This window comes from Primulina eburnea, chromosome 6 (assembly GCF_022965805.1).
Source record: "Primulina eburnea isolate SZY01 chromosome 6, ASM2296580v1, whole genome shotgun sequence".
Classification (NCBI taxonomy): Eukaryota; Viridiplantae; Streptophyta; class Magnoliopsida; order Lamiales; family Gesneriaceae; genus Primulina; species Primulina eburnea.
Window position 1 is genome coordinate 1,680,401 of NC_133106.1, and position 17,596 is coordinate 1,697,996.

General features: G+C 33.3%; 3 protein-coding genes across 5 annotated transcripts; all 3 read right to left on the bottom strand.

Annotated features, from left to right (window-relative positions):
- Positions 1 to 133: 133 nt before the first annotated feature.
- Positions 134 to 1,831, bottom strand: LOC140833737 (probable galacturonosyltransferase-like 4). Its single transcript, XM_073198089.1, has one exon. The coding sequence runs from the start codon at positions 1,673 to 1,675 to the stop codon at positions 638 to 640; it is 1,038 nt and encodes a 345-aa protein (XP_073054190.1). The 5' UTR covers positions 1,676 to 1,831; the 3' UTR covers positions 134 to 637.
- Positions 1,832 to 3,001: 1,170 nt separating this feature from the next.
- On the bottom strand, positions 3,002 to 4,462 carry LOC140833296 (methyl-CpG-binding domain-containing protein 4-like). 2 transcript variants are annotated; one of them, XM_073197671.1, is made up of 2 exons: positions 4,278 to 4,427; positions 3,002 to 3,708 (listed from the first exon to the last, which is right to left on the bottom strand). In XM_073197671.1, the coding sequence occupies exons 1-2, from the start codon at positions 4,305 to 4,307 to the stop codon at positions 3,265 to 3,267; spliced, it is 474 nt and encodes a 157-aa protein (XP_073053772.1). In that variant the 5' UTR covers positions 4,308 to 4,427; the 3' UTR covers positions 3,002 to 3,264. The 2 variants fall into 2 exon arrangements, 1 of the variants encoding a protein (XP_073053772.1); XR_012118401.1 differs by having other exon boundaries at positions 3,563 to 3,927; positions 4,278 to 4,462.
- Positions 4,463 to 5,291: 829 nt separating this feature from the next.
- Positions 5,292 to 8,659, bottom strand: LOC140833297 (uncharacterized). Of its 2 annotated transcripts, XR_012118402.1 has the most exons (3): positions 8,359 to 8,659; positions 5,779 to 8,159; positions 5,292 to 5,570 (listed from the first exon to the last, which is right to left on the bottom strand). XR_012118402.1 is itself a non-coding variant. In XM_073197672.1 (2 exons), the coding sequence occupies exon 2, from the start codon at positions 7,306 to 7,308 to the stop codon at positions 5,872 to 5,874; it is 1,437 nt and encodes a 478-aa protein (XP_073053773.1). In that variant the 5' UTR covers positions 7,309 to 8,159; positions 8,359 to 8,659; the 3' UTR covers positions 5,585 to 5,871. The 2 variants fall into 2 exon arrangements, 1 of the variants encoding a protein (XP_073053773.1); XM_073197672.1 differs by lacking the exon at positions 5,292 to 5,570 and having other exon boundaries at positions 5,585 to 8,159.
- Between the last annotated feature and the right edge of the window lie 8,937 nt (positions 8,660 to 17,596).

Here is a 17,596-nt window from a genome sequence, read left to right on the forward strand (position 1 = left end):
AATGTTACCAACGATTGTTCTTCACTAGCCTGGCATGACAATGAAATAAACTTTCTTATGTTTGAAAGAATTTTCTAGTCGATATAGAACATCAAGGCATCTGAAATAGTAACTGTAAATATGAATGACAGTTCTATGAAACAATGGACAAAATCTCTAAAAGTAGAAAAAATACTAGGAATAAGTACAATGTTGAAATGTGATTTCACGTCATAAAATTACACAAAATTAACAGAGTTTTAAAATTAAAGACAAATAAATGAACAAACAATTAGTTTGTAAGAGGGTCAAAATTCATCGGGTTTTGAGTGGATCATAAAGTTGGATGTGCGATATTCAGCAAATCATCAGGCAAATTCAACTGTCAAACTTGTCATCTTTTCTCCATACCGAAAATAGTCCACTATATCCTTCTGCTATCCCTCGAAACAACGGCAACGAGCAAGAAAACAAGAACGGTCTCTGTCTTATTCAAAGTTCAATTAAAAAACAAGAAAAAGTCGTAGAATTCCACCTTCCCCTTTGCTGTCCTAAAACATCATCCCCCCATCAGTCATTCCAATGGTGTGTTTTCAAACCAAGAGCTTGAAAGTACATAACCGATGAAAGCCACTGATCTTCACTCTTCAAAAGAATGCTAAGATGAGCGATAAAGATCATAAGGAGCCCACAAATGATCAACATTGCAAGGTTTTCTTGAATCAAGCCTCAACCATGGCTTCCCCTTCCCACTCCAATGGAGTAAACTGATAGGGCCAGGGTGCAATCCTCTGCATTTCCCTTCGATATTATCACCCCCTAAACCATGTTGATTCCACCTATGATCGATCGGCTTGATATTTCCAGCCAAAACAAGCAATAAAGGTGGCAAAGAACCTAACTGATATATTCTCTTGTGTTTCTGCACAACCATCCATTCCTCAACTCTTTGGCTATAGTTCCCCTGCCTCCATTTCTCCACATCCACAACCATCACCCCGGTATTGAAATAGCATGGTTTTCGTCCCTCAAACGTTCTCGACAGCTCGGGGCTTGACCAAAAGGCCTCGGTGAAGTAATTAGTCAAGTTTGCATGGCAATATTCGGGTGCAGCCAGAACTTTTCCCTTCAAATCCACACCCCATAGTTTCGAAACATCATCCACCATCACAAGATCAGAATCAAGATAGATTAAACGCTTAACTTCTTGTGGAAATATATCCGCAAGATAGATTCTTGCATAGTTTAAAGGCTGGTCTAATGCTTGGCGAATGGACTTGGAAATCAATCCCCGTATCATTGTCGTGTCGAAGCCATAAACCTTGAAATTAAGATAAGGGAATGTTGTTTTGATGCTGGATAAAACCTCAGGCTCATGCCTCACCCAAAGAAAATGGAAAACAACATTTTCAGGGCAGGTAGAATGCTGTAGGATAGAATAAACCGCAGCCATTGTTCCGCGGAGGTAGTTTGCATCAAGGGTCATCGCTACATGGATGGTGGAGTTATCAGAAGTGCAGGTTTCGCCATTGCGGAAGGCTGGGGCTTCCTGGAAAATCAAAGGGGTGCCTGGTTTCTGGATGGTGGAGTGCCGGTGGTTGGTTGTTGTGGTGGTGGCAGAGGCAGAATCAGGGTGTTTGAGGAGGAGGAGGAGAAGCAGGAGGCCAACGGAAGAGAATCTCCGGAAGAAGGCCATCCTGCAGTTATGTAAATGAGAAAAAGAAGGCAGCCATTGGAGGCTGGTAAAGATACGGGTTTTGGAAATGAGGTTAAAAAAACGAGTGATGGAAACATAAATTGAATGGGGAGAGATGAAAGGAGAGATGTCGGTGGGCTTCGTTCACTGATAGGAAGGGAAGGATACTCGGAGGATCCATGCATGCATACAAATATTAGCAATTTCAAAATGAGCGGAGTACGGCAAGAATTTAGATAAAAGGACCATTCCCAAAAATTATATTTATCCTGAAAATATATATTGCTAAATACATTCATCTGAAGTGGGAGGTGGACAGCACCCTTGTCATATTTATTTCGTACGTGAAAAGAAAGTTAGATTAAAACTTATATAAATAGTGTAAAAGTAAATTCATTTATCATCAATAGTTAAATTAATGGAATTTTAGAATGATATTCATTCGAGCAAATTCATTTATCAGCAACATTTAAATTAATGGAATATTAGAATGATATTCATTCGAGTCAACAAGTTCAGGGACACCATAAATTCGCATGCTTGAATCTTCCCAAGTTTGTCGTGATGCATGCATCCATACTATTAGGGTGTGTTTGATTGAGTGGATTAAATAAGGATAGATTAATAGTCAAATATTTATCGTTAAAATTTTAAGTTGTTTTAATAATCATTTTGACCCGGTTTAAGATCCAATTTTATGGATAAGTATTTGATTAATAAAATTGGATATTGAATCGGGTCAAAATAATTATTAAAACATCTTAAAATTTTAGCGATAAATATTTGACTATTAATCTATCCTTATTTAATCCACTCAACCAAACACACCCTTAGTATATATTTTTGTGCACAATTCCAAAAATTTATTGAGTGGATGAATCTTGCAGCTGAATCAGATAAAGAAGACTCCGGAGGTTAATTGTAATATTCCTAGCAACATGCCTAGAGCCGGCATGTTTGCTGCAATACAGATATACACTGTATAACTAGACTTGACCATGGCTCCTGTGTACTACTCTCATTGATGCCATTATAGCCTCTAAATGAAAGTTACAAGACCAACGACTCTACCTTCAGACTGGCCATTGCATTCTCGAAAAATTACCCTAGAACCTAACACGGTTTCATTGTTGAAATCCATCCATCACATCCCACTGGCCTACACCGATGTGCCGGTTTTGATGCACGGTTTTGAAGAAGCCAAAGTGACAGCAAGAATCAAATAAGAGGGGAACATGTAAAAGATTCATACCGAAATGTCAGCCCTATGTATGACCGTAGTTGTTACAATTAATAAAGATCCCTTCGTTGAGGAAAGAGCTTGCATGGCAAAATGTTGAATCGATTATTTATATGTATCCAAGTGCATTGACAACAATACGTGACATAAGCTTTCATCTTAACCCCAATTATATTAAAACAAAGGCCTGTGCACAAAAGATATGCCATATATTTTCAATATCAAGCCATATCAAAAATTGCAGAGTAGCAAAGGTCACAATGGGCATTCCCACAAACCGTGTGTGGTATCATGACTAACTCTATGGTAAATATTGAGATGGAACATAAAAATCACAACACCTTTGTTGCTAACTGAGAGGTGGAGGAAGTGTGTCCTCCATTATCTTTGGACCTGCGAAACTGAAATCCGAAACAGAGATGTTATTATACTCCGGTTTGTCACTCAAGAACCTGCCAACTTGAGTTGAAGCCCTCAGTACTCTCCCATTAGGTGTGTCATAATAACAATCCAATCGGGAGAAATCCCTCCGGATCACAATCCTTCTCTTGAAACCAACCGGTGTTTTAGGTAGATTTGGCTTGTCCATGAGCCAAGTTCGGGAGTTATTGTACTCAATATCAGCCGGATCCTCACAAGTGACACCATCTTTCTTGCTACAAATAAAGGGATCTTCGATGATTTTGCTCCGAATTTCTTCATACTCTTCTACAGTCGGGATTGTCCTCCACTTGAAGCATTCCCCGCACTGCGCAGTCCAAATATCCACCTGTTTCAACGCATCCCCTGATTGCTGCAGCAAGAAACATTATAAAACACAAGAATCAATAAAAACTATGAATATCCATTTCATCAAACAGCAACAAATTGAAGAACAAACACACAGAAATATGCAATTACGCAAACAGAGAATTTATAGATCAAAAAGTTTCTTCCACAAGCTTTAGTGCAGATAAACGAAAATCTTGCTCGCAGCTGATCCAACGGGCAGGCCCACAAGCACCAGTCTCCACTATTACATTGAAAAATAAACTCTTAATCAATAATATGTTTCTAAACTCAAAGGTTTTTCAACCCAAAACACGTTAAGACCCCACAAACCAAATTAACCCGATAGAAATTAAAAAAAGAAGCAAACTTGGCATTCCCATTTCCCACATATATACATCAATCCAAATCAATGGAATTTTCGTATAAAAATGACATCGATCAATGCATAAAGAACACAGATTATTTCATCAAAATTAACAAATAAGCAACGAGCGCCGCAGACACGCATGACAATCGAAAACATGAATCCTATCAAAATAAAAATATCATAACAATGTAAAAGATACAGCCAAGAGGTGAGCTAAAACAAACCCTTTTATTTCTCTGAGAGCTCTTCTCCATGAGAAATCTCTGATTTCAATTCGTATGTTTTTCTACCCAACCCCTTCACACTTCTGAGTCCTGGGTTCTTGGATATTATTAACCATATAGTCCCCATTTTTAGAGAATTTACAAATTCATCCCTATATATTTTTGTTTCTTCAATTCAAATCCTCAAATTCATTTGTAAGATATAATTTAGGGTATGTTTGGTAGTCATGATAAGAGAATGGTTATTAAATAATCACCTTTTATCTTACGTTTGGTTCATTTTTTTATTTAATTTATAGACCCTTGATTATGCTCGAAAGCCCTCACCATTCATGTTATTTGTGTGATTAAATACCTCTCTAAAAAAAGAGTAAAAAGTAATTAGGTATATGAACTATTGAATAAATGTCAAATTGGTACATGAACTTTTATTAATGGTTTTATTGGTACATATCCGAGGAATTCCGGCCAATTTCCGATGACATTTAACTAAAATGTCCAATTTGCCCTTTATTACAAAAAAATACAAATTTATTTCTTTTTTTTAATTAGGAATATTTGTATATTATATTTATTATATTAGATAGGTTATATCCTTTACAACAAAATAATTAGATATATTATATTAATACATTCAATATGTAAATAATTTTAAATAAATAAATTGATAATATAGAAAATAAATTATATATTTAGCTAAAATTTTGATTTATATATACGTAATTTTCTCATTAATAATTTTGAAAACATTTTCAAATAAATAATGGTTGTGATAAAAAAAGGTAATATTTTAGTTACATAACCATTTATTGAATATGATATTTTAACAAATTCTTAACTAACAATTAATTTCAAATTTTATTTAATATAACGAACCCATCTAAACAATATCAATCAAACCACGATAGATTGTGTCCCGTGCTATTTAACTAACAACGTAGATTATTTAAGCACAACAAAGTACATGAGTAATAAATAAAATTTTGAAAGTTAATCACCTTATATATCATTGAAACTTTGAACAAAAATACAAAAAAAATATCATCGTGAATCATAGTTTAATTTTTAAGGTCTACCAAAAACAAGTCATTTCCCAGGAATAGCATTGATATTATCTACCAAAAATATCATATTATCATTTCCAGAACAATCTACCAAAAAAAGTCATTTCCAAAACATATAAAATATCATCGTGAATCGTAGTTTAATTTTTAACACAAAAGCTATCCTTGCATTTCCAAAAGTTTGAAACTCTACCATCATGCCCAATTTGATGAGATTCTTGCACATCTCCTGTCAAATAATTACAAAAAAAAAGGGTGAGGAAATGACGATTATTTAACAACAAAAATTTGACATTTAAAAAAAACATTATGACTAAGAAATTTTAAATTTAAACAACTATATTACAACAAACACTAATTAATTTTACATTCTCTATAAGATCAATAATAAATATTTCAGTGTCCAAAATAATATAAACTAATACAAATTATATTACCTTTCTTCTTTTTCTTCAATTTTTTACCAAAATTCCCAGGATTGCGAGGACATGTGGCTTTGTTGTGTCCAAGTTCTTTGCATATGCTACAACTCAAATGAACAGATCTCTGATTTTTTTCCCAGTAAGGGATTCATTTGCTCCTTTTATTCTTTTTAACTTTGGCCTACCACGTTTGCTTTCTTTCTTTCTCACGATCATCTTAGGATAATTCTCATCCTCCCACATAGATTCATCAGGAATAGCATTGATATTGCTCTCATATGTCCTCAAATAAGCAGCTTTTGTTAAAAAATTATCAACATATTTCATAGGATCATCTCTTATATGATTGATACAAAAAATTGCATGCTTGCATGGAACTCTACTAATCTGCCACTCTCCATATTCACAAGTCTTTGAATTCAAATTCACAACAAACCATTTGCCATCACTAATTTCAAATAAGTGCTCAGATGATTCAAATCCATGCAATTGTCTACTTTCTCGAAAGTTTCTGCTTAATTTGCTTTCAACTTTTGGGGGCACAATTGAGTTCCAAGTCATAGCATTTTGTTGTCTTTCACAAAATCTTTTCATTAGTTTTCTTCTTATATGCTCCAATAATGTAAGGATCGGATTTTGTCTCATCACCTTTAACTCACTGTTAAATGACTCAGACATATTATTTGTCACATGGTCATTCTTCACATGTATGTCAAAAGCATGTCTTGACCAATGAAAAGGTTCTTCTTGCATCAACCAATTCCACGCTGCTGTATTTTCTTGCTTAATCTCATCCATAATATCATTGAAGTCAAACACATTAGTAGCCTTCACTGCCGCCCAAAATTTACTCCTAAACTTTGGTCCAGGAAATAAGCTTTTGAAATTATTATACCTATGCCAAGCACAATATCTATGCTTAGCATTAGGATAAATTTTCTTAGTGGCATTTATGAGACCTTTTTGTCTATCACTCATGAAGGTTAAGTATCTCTCATCTCCTAAATGCCAATGTAAGCAATCAAGAAAGTATTCCCAACTAACCTGATTTTCTCCCTCAGAAATCATCACTGCAATTGGAAAAATACTAGAATTTGCATCAAGTGTTACTGCACACAAAAGTTGTCCTCCAAAAGGATTTTTTAAGAAACAACCATCTACCCCAATGAAGGGCCTACATCCATTCACAAACCCCTCTCTTTGAGCAACAAAACTAACAAAAAATCTCTTGAATATGGGATTACAATTTGGATTGCACAAATCTAACCCTTCACACAATATTTTATAGGTTACGCCCGAATTATATTTTCTCAAAACTTTAGCATATTTGGGAAGTTTTTTATAACTAACCTCATGATCACTCATATACTTTTTGGTCACCTTTTTTCGCGCTTTATGAAGTTTACAAACATCAACATGAACACCATAATCATCAATAAAAGCAGATCCCAAATCCCCAACTATCATTCCTTGAGCAGATTTAATTTGTTTCTCATATTTTTTAGCTATCCACTTGGATGTTGCACTTTTATCTCTGCATTGCATAACACAAGTGTGTGGACCACCATAAGTTTTAATTTTAAAAGTTACTCCATCAATCCACTTTGATGCATGGATCCTCCAAGGGCAACCATCGGTTTTGCACTTTCTGTTTGCATATTTCTTGTATTATGAATCCTCTTCATTCTAAAACCCTCCTGGACTTTTAAATCCTCTAAAACACTCTTAAAATGTTCCACATCCTTAAAAATCTGACCAACCTCAAATTCTATAATTCCATTTTTCTCAGTTTCAAAGACATCTCCATGCATTTTATCACTTAGTTTTGCCATCAAGGTTGTAACTTCATCATCACTACTCAAAAATTGGTCAAATCAGAATTGTAATCTGAATCATCTTCATCACCTTCACTTTCAAATTCCTTCTCTGTATCAATTAATCTTTTCTCATTTGTTTCATTACTAACACTATTGTCACTCCAACAACATAACTCTTCCTCTATTTTTACAACATCAACTGTGAGTTCATCATTTTTAAAATCAGTATTCATGAGTTCTTGTTGCACACAAACTTCAACATAGTTTAGTTGATCATGGTCTTCAAAAGTATTGTGCAATAAGCGCACTCGTAGATGTAATGACGCATCACCAAATACTTCATATGCCATAAAAAGATTTTTAAAATCTTTATCACAGTTCAAAGGAAAGCTTTCTTTAGAACGTGGTACAATGCCATCCAATTAATCCAGTCAAATCACCAATTTGACCTATATCTGCACCAAATATTGCTATTATAGAATCACGTACCAACATGGACAAATCATAATTTTGAAGGCTTGGCACATCCTTTAAAGCAATTTGTTCATCACAGTGGTGCAAAATCATCTTCATCATGAGCTGTATATTTAAAAGAAACATATAAATATACATTAGAATAAAACACAAACCAATCAAATACTATTTCTATGAAGCGTTTTTAATAACCCAAACTAGTTTAAACTTTCTATCGAACACCTTTCAAGCAAAGCATATCATTACAAAAAAAAAACACTACAATGAGAAGAAATGACAAAAACATAAGAAGGAGAGAGACTACCTTGTGTGGAGACAATCGATTTTCAACATATTTAGGGGAAAATGGAATGCGTATCGTGGAAGCAGAAAGACTTTTTTATGGTGAAAAAATACAGTGGAAGAAAGGGTTTAGAAATAAGAATAAAATGGGATAAAATTTATTAGCTTAATTAATCTTTATCTATAAAGGGCAAATTGGACATTTTAGTTAAATGTCATCGGAAATTGGCCGGAATCCCGCGGATATGTACCAATAAAACCATTAATAAAAGTTCATGTACCAATTTGACATTTATTCAATAGTTCATATACCTAATTACTTTTTACTCTCTAAAAAAGTATGATAATTTATAATTATTGAATAGTGATCATGATAATATTTTATATTAACCATAATACCCTTTAATTGTCTTCTTCAATATAATATGAAAATTAATATTATTGAAAATTTAATAATTAATTTAATATTTAAATTTTTATTATATTTTTTTATAAATTAATTTCATATATTTTATTATTTTCAATTATTTTAAAGAAAATAAATTGTAATACAAATCTATCTTAAATTAATTTTTTTTTAAATTTATAATCTTGTTAATTAATTCTTTTATAAAAAACAATATTTATTAAATTCTAGTTTATTTTGTTTAATGATTACAATAATATTTTGAAATATATTTCAAATAAATATATTTAAATTAATTTTAATAAATTTAAATTATAATTATAAATATTTAATTATCTATTTAATTATTGTAAGAATATATATTTAATTAACACTTGGGTATTTTGATCATTACAATAAAATTTACAAAATTAATCCATCATTTTAAAATCATACCAAACACTATGTTATTTATCTCACCATACTATTAATCCATATATCTCATTTTTCAATTACTCTAATTACTAATCATTTACTTATCTCATCACACATACCAAACGGAGCTTTAATAGATTAATGAAGTTTGCAAAATGTTCATAGAGAGAAAGTGGATTTGAAATTACATAACCGGACTCATGGGTGGCTATCCAGTGTCTATTGATTTGTGATATTAATCTCTCGAAGGCATGCTCGGTGGTTATTTGAATTTGTCATGTTTTTAGTTTATGCAAAAACTTGTGTGAGATGGTCTCACGGATCGTATTTTGTGAGACGAATCTCTTATTTGGGTCATCAATGACAAAATATTACTTTTTATGCTAAGAATATTAATTTTTATTGTGAATATCGGTAAAGTTGACTCATCTCACAGATAAAGATTCGTAAGACCGTCTCACAAGAGACCTACTTTTTAATTTATGTGTGCAATATGGATTAAAATCATTAGATTAGGTCAGCTTTTCTTATTTTTGAGCTCATCCAAATGTAATGAAAAAATGAGGCAAATTTTGTAAGGTTAATGATACGCGACCTATAACGTTCTTACGAGATAGATCAACTGGTTGAAACTCGAGATATAAGTTACAAAAAGGTTCATTCGAATATAGAGACTTATTGTGTTCATTTTTTGTACAACGTGATGGAAATTCTAATTTTTATCTATCTCATATCAGTGGAACACATATAAGAAAATTTGTGGAATTTTAGAGATATTTAATAATTCAAGTGAACAACTATCTGGAGTTCATTATTCAACCGCTCATCTAGTTTTAGTATATTGTTACATCATAGCACTAGTTTTTAATGAATATATTACTAATGAATATTTGAGTTCTTCAATGAAAAAAATGAAAGTTAAATGAAAGAATGTTTTTTTATTATATTTATGAAATTTTCTTAGTCGATTTATTTTTAGATCATAAATGCAAAATAGATGTTTTAATTGAAATGTCACCAATGTAATATGATGCATTATTTCTAATTAAAGATTATTCTTGATCCGATATTTCTTTGATAGTAAGTCCCGTTAGAAATTATTTGTATGAAATTTATAAAGAATATAATTCAAAATATGGTTTATAAAAAAATGAATTCAGATCAAAGACACTAAAACTGAAATTTTTAGTAGTTCTAAACTCACAAAAGCACAACTTCTATTAAAAGAGCGTATTAAATGCCCCAAACAATCGTCAAGTTTAAAAATGAACTTGAGAATTATTTTTATGATTTTTTTTTATTTTAGTGAAAAGATGATGAACAAAAATTCAATATTTTGTGGTAATGGTCGCAAAAGACACAAAATTTTTCCCGATTCTATCAATTATAGCAAATGAGATCTTAACTCTTGCTGTGGAGCATGCATTTAGCTCATGTGATAATATTTTGGAAAGAATAAGAAAATCTACATGTGGCTGGCGCGATTCTTCATTTGAAGTTGTCTTCCTCATCTCTCTCAAACTCTAACAACTTCTGTCTTCCTCCAAGTCTCTCTTCCTCTCTGCTACAATTAAAGTCTTCTGCTTCTCTCCTCTCTTTCATTGTTGTTCACTTGTTCTCTTTTCTCCCTTCTATGCTTCCTCAATTATATTCTTTGCCCCTCTGTTATGTCCCCTTCACGCTTCTTTCATGTATGCTGCCTTTTATCTTCCTTAATGGACCTTATCCTCCAAATCATTAAAGGTCATGTCAAGTTTAAAAATTATAGATAAGATTTTACAAATTTTGTTTGTCAATGTGAGGCCTCATCTGTATCAAGATTTGCATAGATTTTCTTCCAAAATTTCAATATTTTCAAGAAATAAAATATTAATTTATTTCCATGTTTTGGTATTTTGTTTCTTTTGGAGTCTTATAAAATCATATTATCTCCCAATTTAGGCTTTTTTCTCTCTTTTATTCAAATCTAACAATATTAATTCAAATAAGCACATAATTAGGAATAACAATTACACATAAACAAAAATATATAAAATTAAATTCCTAAAATTTCTATAAGATTTTGGTTTATCAATCCCCCCACACTTAGACTTTGTTCATTATCAACAAATCAAAGAATAAAAATATAACTAAGAAATATTCAATTATTCACAACAAAAAATGACACAATCAAAGCTTTTCAACCTTCCAAATTCCGTCATACTCAATCAAATTATCACAACTCAAAAATCATAAAATTCACATTCATTGTGATGAGATCGATTAGAGGGATCATCGTTGAGCTACAATATGTCGGTTCTTGAAATATTGAACATCGATGAATTAAATCGGGTTTAATTTTTACACTAATCAGAAAATACTCGAAATAATCATTCGTAGAAATCGATTAGACATTTTTTAAACTATTTAAAATATATGCAAGTTGAATGAGTAAAAATATTTTGGTGAAGCATTTTATCAACACTTGGTATGCGATATTTTGTTATTTGAATAACACATAAAATGCTTCAACAATATATCTTTAAAACTATGAAAATAATAAGAAATTGTAATAAACAAATAGACACAAATTTGTTTATGGATGTTTAGATACTTCACATGCTCCTACGTCACTCCTTCTTCCCCTTGGGAAAGATCCACTAGAATACTTTGATTTATACAACACCTTGTACAAACCCACTCCAGAATGGCAGTACCAAACTAGAACTCCTAGCAGTCAAGATTATAGGTAGCGCCTCACAATCAGCATATGGTTTAATGTCTCATGTGCAAAGACTACAACACATTGTTTTACGTCTTTGTGTGAAGACTCACTCAACTAATATTTAAAGTTCAAGTCTCTTGTATAAGTGTGAGTGATTGTGTGCGTGTGAGGAATTTATCCTTTACAATGTACATCTCAAATGTATCCTCACACAAGGGCTTGTGCTCTCAACTATCAGATTTCTTTATGCTAACTTCTCATGCTTTGAATCTCCTTCAAAAGCTCTTATTTGATCTTCAAGATGTTGTATTAATATGCTCCAACAATGATATATACGTTAGATACAAGAATATGATCGTTTGGAAAGTTTCTGTACTGTTTCTGAAATTGCAACGGTTCACTTTACTGGACTTTTTCTGAGCTTAAACTGGTCAACTTTGTTGGTCGTTCATTTCAACTAGTCGTTCAATTTAGTTGATCAGCAGCTGGTTCAGTTCAATTTAGTTCAGTTGGTCTGGTTCAGTTTCAACTGCAGGTTGTGCAGAACCAGTAACTTCATCGTCATTTCTCAGCATCTTAAGCTTTGACACATACTTTGATTTTTGAATAAGATTTGTAGATAATTGACTTATCTTTACAACATACTGAATCGCTTCATTCCAATAACCGAGCTGAGAGATGTGACCAAAATACCGCAACTGCTCATACCCAACAGATTGTTGTTTTCGTGCAGTCAGTTCGGTAATTCAGCGATCAATTATACATTTATAACATACGATTTGGCCCAACTGACGTGAAATTCAGCTTGTTCCAAATTGCGTTTTCCGATCATTCAAGTTGGTGGATTGTCATTTGAATCATCCAGTTGAGAGATATCATCAACATACCGAAGTTCGCCCGAAATTTAGTTTGGCTAAATTCAATTTCAGTTTGCTTATTGTGTTTGTAACTTCATACATTAGTAAATATGTTAGAAATATAATAAGAAATTTTGTTAACACTAAAATCAAGATTGCAAACATGAAATGTTCCAACAATCTCCCCCTTTTTGATGATCACAAAACTTGGATAAACAATTAATTCGACTAATATATTTCTCCCCCTTTTAGTGTGAATCAAAAAATCATATTTTCAAAACATTTTAAGCACAAAATTTTCTCCCCCTAAATATTTAAAATAATCTATCTATTAAAATTATAATGAGTTCTCCTCCTATATTTTTGAAATTTATAAAACTAGAGGAGTGACTAACCAATTTTCTCCACGGCTCATTTTCTGCTGCATCACATATGCTCTGGCTTCAATGAATAAATTGATTTTTCTCGAGCATAAATAGGCTCAAATTTTATACCGCTGTAAACATCTACAAGTCTAGTTTGCAACACAAAAAGCGATTTGTCATTTGGACATTCAAGCAAGGAAATATGTCATTTTTCCCATGGTCGCTGCAAGCTATATGAAAATTCCGTTTTGCGTACATATGTTTTAAAAAATCTAAAATTTTCGAATTTTAAACATCAAAATCAGTTTCAATGTTCTTTCAAGAACAACCTACTCTGATATCAATTGATGAGATCCATTAAGAGGACCATCGATGAGCTACAATAGCTCGATTCTTGAAATATTGAACACCGATAAATTAAATCATGATTGATTTTTATACCAAGCGGAAATTACTCGAAATAATCTTTTGATAGATCGGTTAAGGCACCTTTGATGGTGCTTCAAACACAATATTCTTAATGAGCTGCAATAGCTCGTGTTCTAAGAATGTAAACACCGATGAATTAGCTTGAGTTTGGTTCTAAACCAAGTGAAAAATACTCAAAATAATCCTTTGTTAAAAAATAAAATCAGTTTAAAGCTTTTAACTCGTGTAAACTGAATAACTGAAATAAGGGGGATCGGTTCTTACATATATCAGTTCAGTTATGGTGAGAACTGAACTGAATATATCTCGAACTAATCAAATCAGTTCTAAAATAAAAAGCACCTCCCAGCTAACATTTTTTTAACGTCTATGTGTTAAAAACTACAGACACAAGTTTTACGTCTTTGTGCAAGACTCACTCAGCTAGTCAATAAGATCAACTATCTGTAAATTTGAGTGATGGTGTGTGTGCGTGCATGTGAACTGAATTGTGAATACAACACGAAGGTGTTCTCATACACTGAGAATTTTGCTTCTATATTAATTAGTTGGCATGCCCTATTTCTCTTTAGAACTTCACATACTTCTTATTCTTTTTCTTCACTGATCTTCATCTTCTATTTATATGCGCGAAGCTTGATCGTATTTATTGTATCCGTTGCATTTTGAATCTGTTCCTCGAAATATGTATATACTTTCCGACAGCCATTCTGGAGCGTTTTGGCTTTAAGCACTGCTGCAATGTCTATTATTTTCTTTTGACTGGACAAAAGCTTTTCCTCAGTGCGCACAGCTGGATTCAATTGAATAAGCCTGTCGTGTTCTGCAAACTAATTGATTCATAACTGATGTTCTGAACTGGTCAGTTGAATTGATCTTGAACTGGTTTTGTGAATTCAGTTGGCTCGTCAGGTGGATTGATTTCACTGCTTCAGTTGAACTGGTCAGCTGGTTCTTCATCAGTTGAGCTCTTCATCAGTTGGTCGGGCTTCTGAAGGTCTTTTGCTGAACTACCTATCAGCTGGACAATCAGTCAAATGATCTTTTGATATTTTGGTTGAACTGATTCAGTTTGGGCGATCAGTTGGCGCTTTCAATTTGCGTCTTGATAGCTTTAGTTTTGGCTCGATAACTGATCAGTTTGAATCCTGATCAGTTCCAGTTTCTGCGCACTTAGGTAAAATCATTAGAAAAAAATAACAAGTTTTTTTAATATCAAAATCAAGATTGAGAACATGAAATGTTCCAACATCCTTCGTAGAAACCGATTAAACATTTTGTAAATCATTTAAAATATATGCAAGTTGAATGAGTAAATATATTTTGGTTGAAGCATTTTATCAAACATTTGGTATGCAATATTTTGGTATTTGAAGAACACATAAAATGCTTCAACAATACATCTTTTAATCTATAAAAATGATAAGTAAATGTAATAAACAAATAGACATGAATTTGTTTCTGAATGTTTGTGAAGAACCTAAAGGGGGGGTGAATAGGTTCTTTTAGGCCCTTTAGCGTTTTTAAAACGAGTTTGCAAAAATTGCAAGCGGAAGACTTGAGGGACAATCACAAATAAAATGAATGCGTAAAGTAAAGAGGGATAGAGATGTTTATGGAAGTTCGACGAAGAATCGTCTACGTCTCCCCTTCTCGATGAGGATCGAGGTATCACTATATCGACTTGGCTTTAGGAGCTCCAAGCTAGCTTTTACAACCACGCCTCGATGCGTCTACTTGGCCTTGAGGGCTCCAAGGATAGCCACGAACTTTACAACCCACTCGAGAGTATTACTTTCACTCTTTTTCTACAACTCTTTTGATATTACAACTCTTTTAATCAACGCACACAAGAGATAGTAGAAAGCTTTGTAAGAGACAAGAGAGTGGAGTGGGATGATTGAAAATGCATCCTCAAAGGCCTATTTATACTAGTCTTGGACGCCAAGGTTCGGATCTTCTGTTTATGCTTCGGAACGTCCGATGTGATTGAAATCAATTTCCGTAATTTTGGGATGACTTCGGATCGTCCGTTCTTGACTTCGTAGGGTCCGAACATGCGCTTCGGAGGGACCGATCAAACTTCGTATCTTCCGAACAGTTCTTTCAGACAGTGTGTGAACAGCTTCGGAAGGTCCGAACTCAAGTTCGTACCGTCCGAACATTCCCGCGTTTCCGGAGATTTGAAATCTTCAACACTTCGTAGCGTCCGAAATGTCCTTCGTAGCGTCCGAAATCTTACTCGATCAATCAGTCATATCAATTTGTCTCCGCATTGAAGTGATTTGATTGCTTGTGTTCGGAACGTCCGATCACGTCTTCGGAACGTCCGAACGCTCTCCTCGCAGCTTCCGAACAGCTTCTATTTTGCTTCTGAATTGCACAATTTCGGACCGTCCGAACCGAATGTCGGATCTTCCGAACGTAACCTGTTCTTAATTTCCTGCATGCCTCAATATAAAACATTAGTACATTTTTAATCCAAGTTTTGGTATCATCAAAACAAAAACTTTGGGATATGTTACAGCATTAAAAACATTAATCTCATCCTCGAGATTTGTATGCGTTTAAGGCGTAACAATCTCCCCCTTTTTGATGATCACAAAACTTGGTTAAAAATTGAGATAACAATAATCAACATAATCGAAATGTTATTAAATAACTCCCCCTTAATCAAATAACAAGTCTAAGAGGTTGAATTAAGGCGAATTTATTTAATAACCAATTAACAGCAATTTTAACCAAATAAATTCTCCCCCTTTTTGTGATAAGCAAAAAGACATAAGTATAAAGAGAGACAAATAAACAGGTAAAATATCCACTAATAAATGCAAGTCTTTTATACAATGATGCATAAAGATAAAATAAACAAAAATAACAAAAAACATAATCTAAGAATCCGCATCCCGCGACTCTCTATGGCTCGGTTCGGACGATCCGAACACGTTCGGTGGATTCCGAAGTAGCCAAGATGAGGAACACCTAAATTTTAAAATATTTAGCACATAAATGAATGTTGAGCCATAATTATGGATAAATACAATTAATTTGTATTATCCGACATTATAATGCTCACATTAATTATACTCCCCCTCAATTTAACAAATATGTACGAGAGTATTCGACTAGTGTTTACAACTCAATCATGCCAAGTTCACCACGCAAACGAATAAAAGTAGATTCATCTAGTGGTTTTGTAAAAATATCAGCAATTTGATTCTTGGTGTCAACATAGTGAAGTTCAACATCATTTTGCTCAATGTGATCACGAATGAAATGATGTCGAATGTCAATATGTTTAGTACGAGAATGTTGAACTGGATTCTTTGTTAGACATATGGTGCTTGTATTATCACAAAAGATTGGAATTTTTGAAAAAGTAACACCATAGTCGAGTAATTGATACTTCATCCAAAGAATTTGTGCACAACAACTACCGGCAGCCATATACTCGGCCTCGGTCGTTGAAAGTGCAACACAGTTTTGCTTTTTAGAAAACCATGACACCAAGCAATTTCCCAAAAAGAAACAAGTTCCACTAGTGCTCTTTCTATCCACCTTATATCCTCCAAAGTCGGCATCACAGTAAGCTTTTAAATCGAAAAATGAGTTCTTAGAATACCATAATCCGAGATTTGGAGTATTTGAAAGATATTTGAAAATGCGTTTTAAGGCGAATAAGTGTGATTCCTTTGGACATGATTGAAATCGTGCACACAAGCAAACACTAAACATAATGTCAGGTCTACTAGCAGTCGCATAGAGTAGGGAGCCAATCATGCTACGAAATAACTTTTGGTCAACAGGTTTACCTCCCTCATCTTTGTCGAGTCTGACTGTCGTGCTCATAGGTGTGGATGAGGCTTTGGAAGACTCCATCCCAAACTTTTTTAGCATCTCCTTGATGTACTTTCCTTGGTTGACAAAGAAACCATCCTTGCATTGCTTGATTTGGAGACCAAGGAAGTAGTTGAGTTCGCCCATCATGCTCATCTCAAAGTGATCCTGCATAAGCTTAGAAAAATCTCTACACAAGTGTTCATTAGTAGCACCAAAAATAATATCATCTACATATATTTGTACTA

What these genes read in the sequence shown, in the direction of transcription:
- LOC140833296 (XM_073197671.1), bottom strand. Translation starts at nt 4,307, where the DNA reads ATGGAGAAGAGCTCTCAGAGAAATAAAAGG. An exon ending in GCTCTCAGAGAAATAAAAGG is followed by an intron (nt 3,709 to 4,277) that starts GTTTGTTTTAGC and finishes TTCTTGCTGCAG; the next exon opens with CAATCAGGGGATGCGTTGAA.
- LOC140833737 (XM_073198089.1), bottom strand. Translation starts at nt 1,675, where the DNA reads ATGGCCTTCTTCCGGAGATTCTCTTCCGTTGGCCTCCTGCTTCTCCTC.
- LOC140833297 (XM_073197672.1), bottom strand. Translation starts at nt 7,308, where the DNA reads ATGCAATGCAGAGATAAAAGTGCAACATCCAAGTGGATAGCTAAAAAA.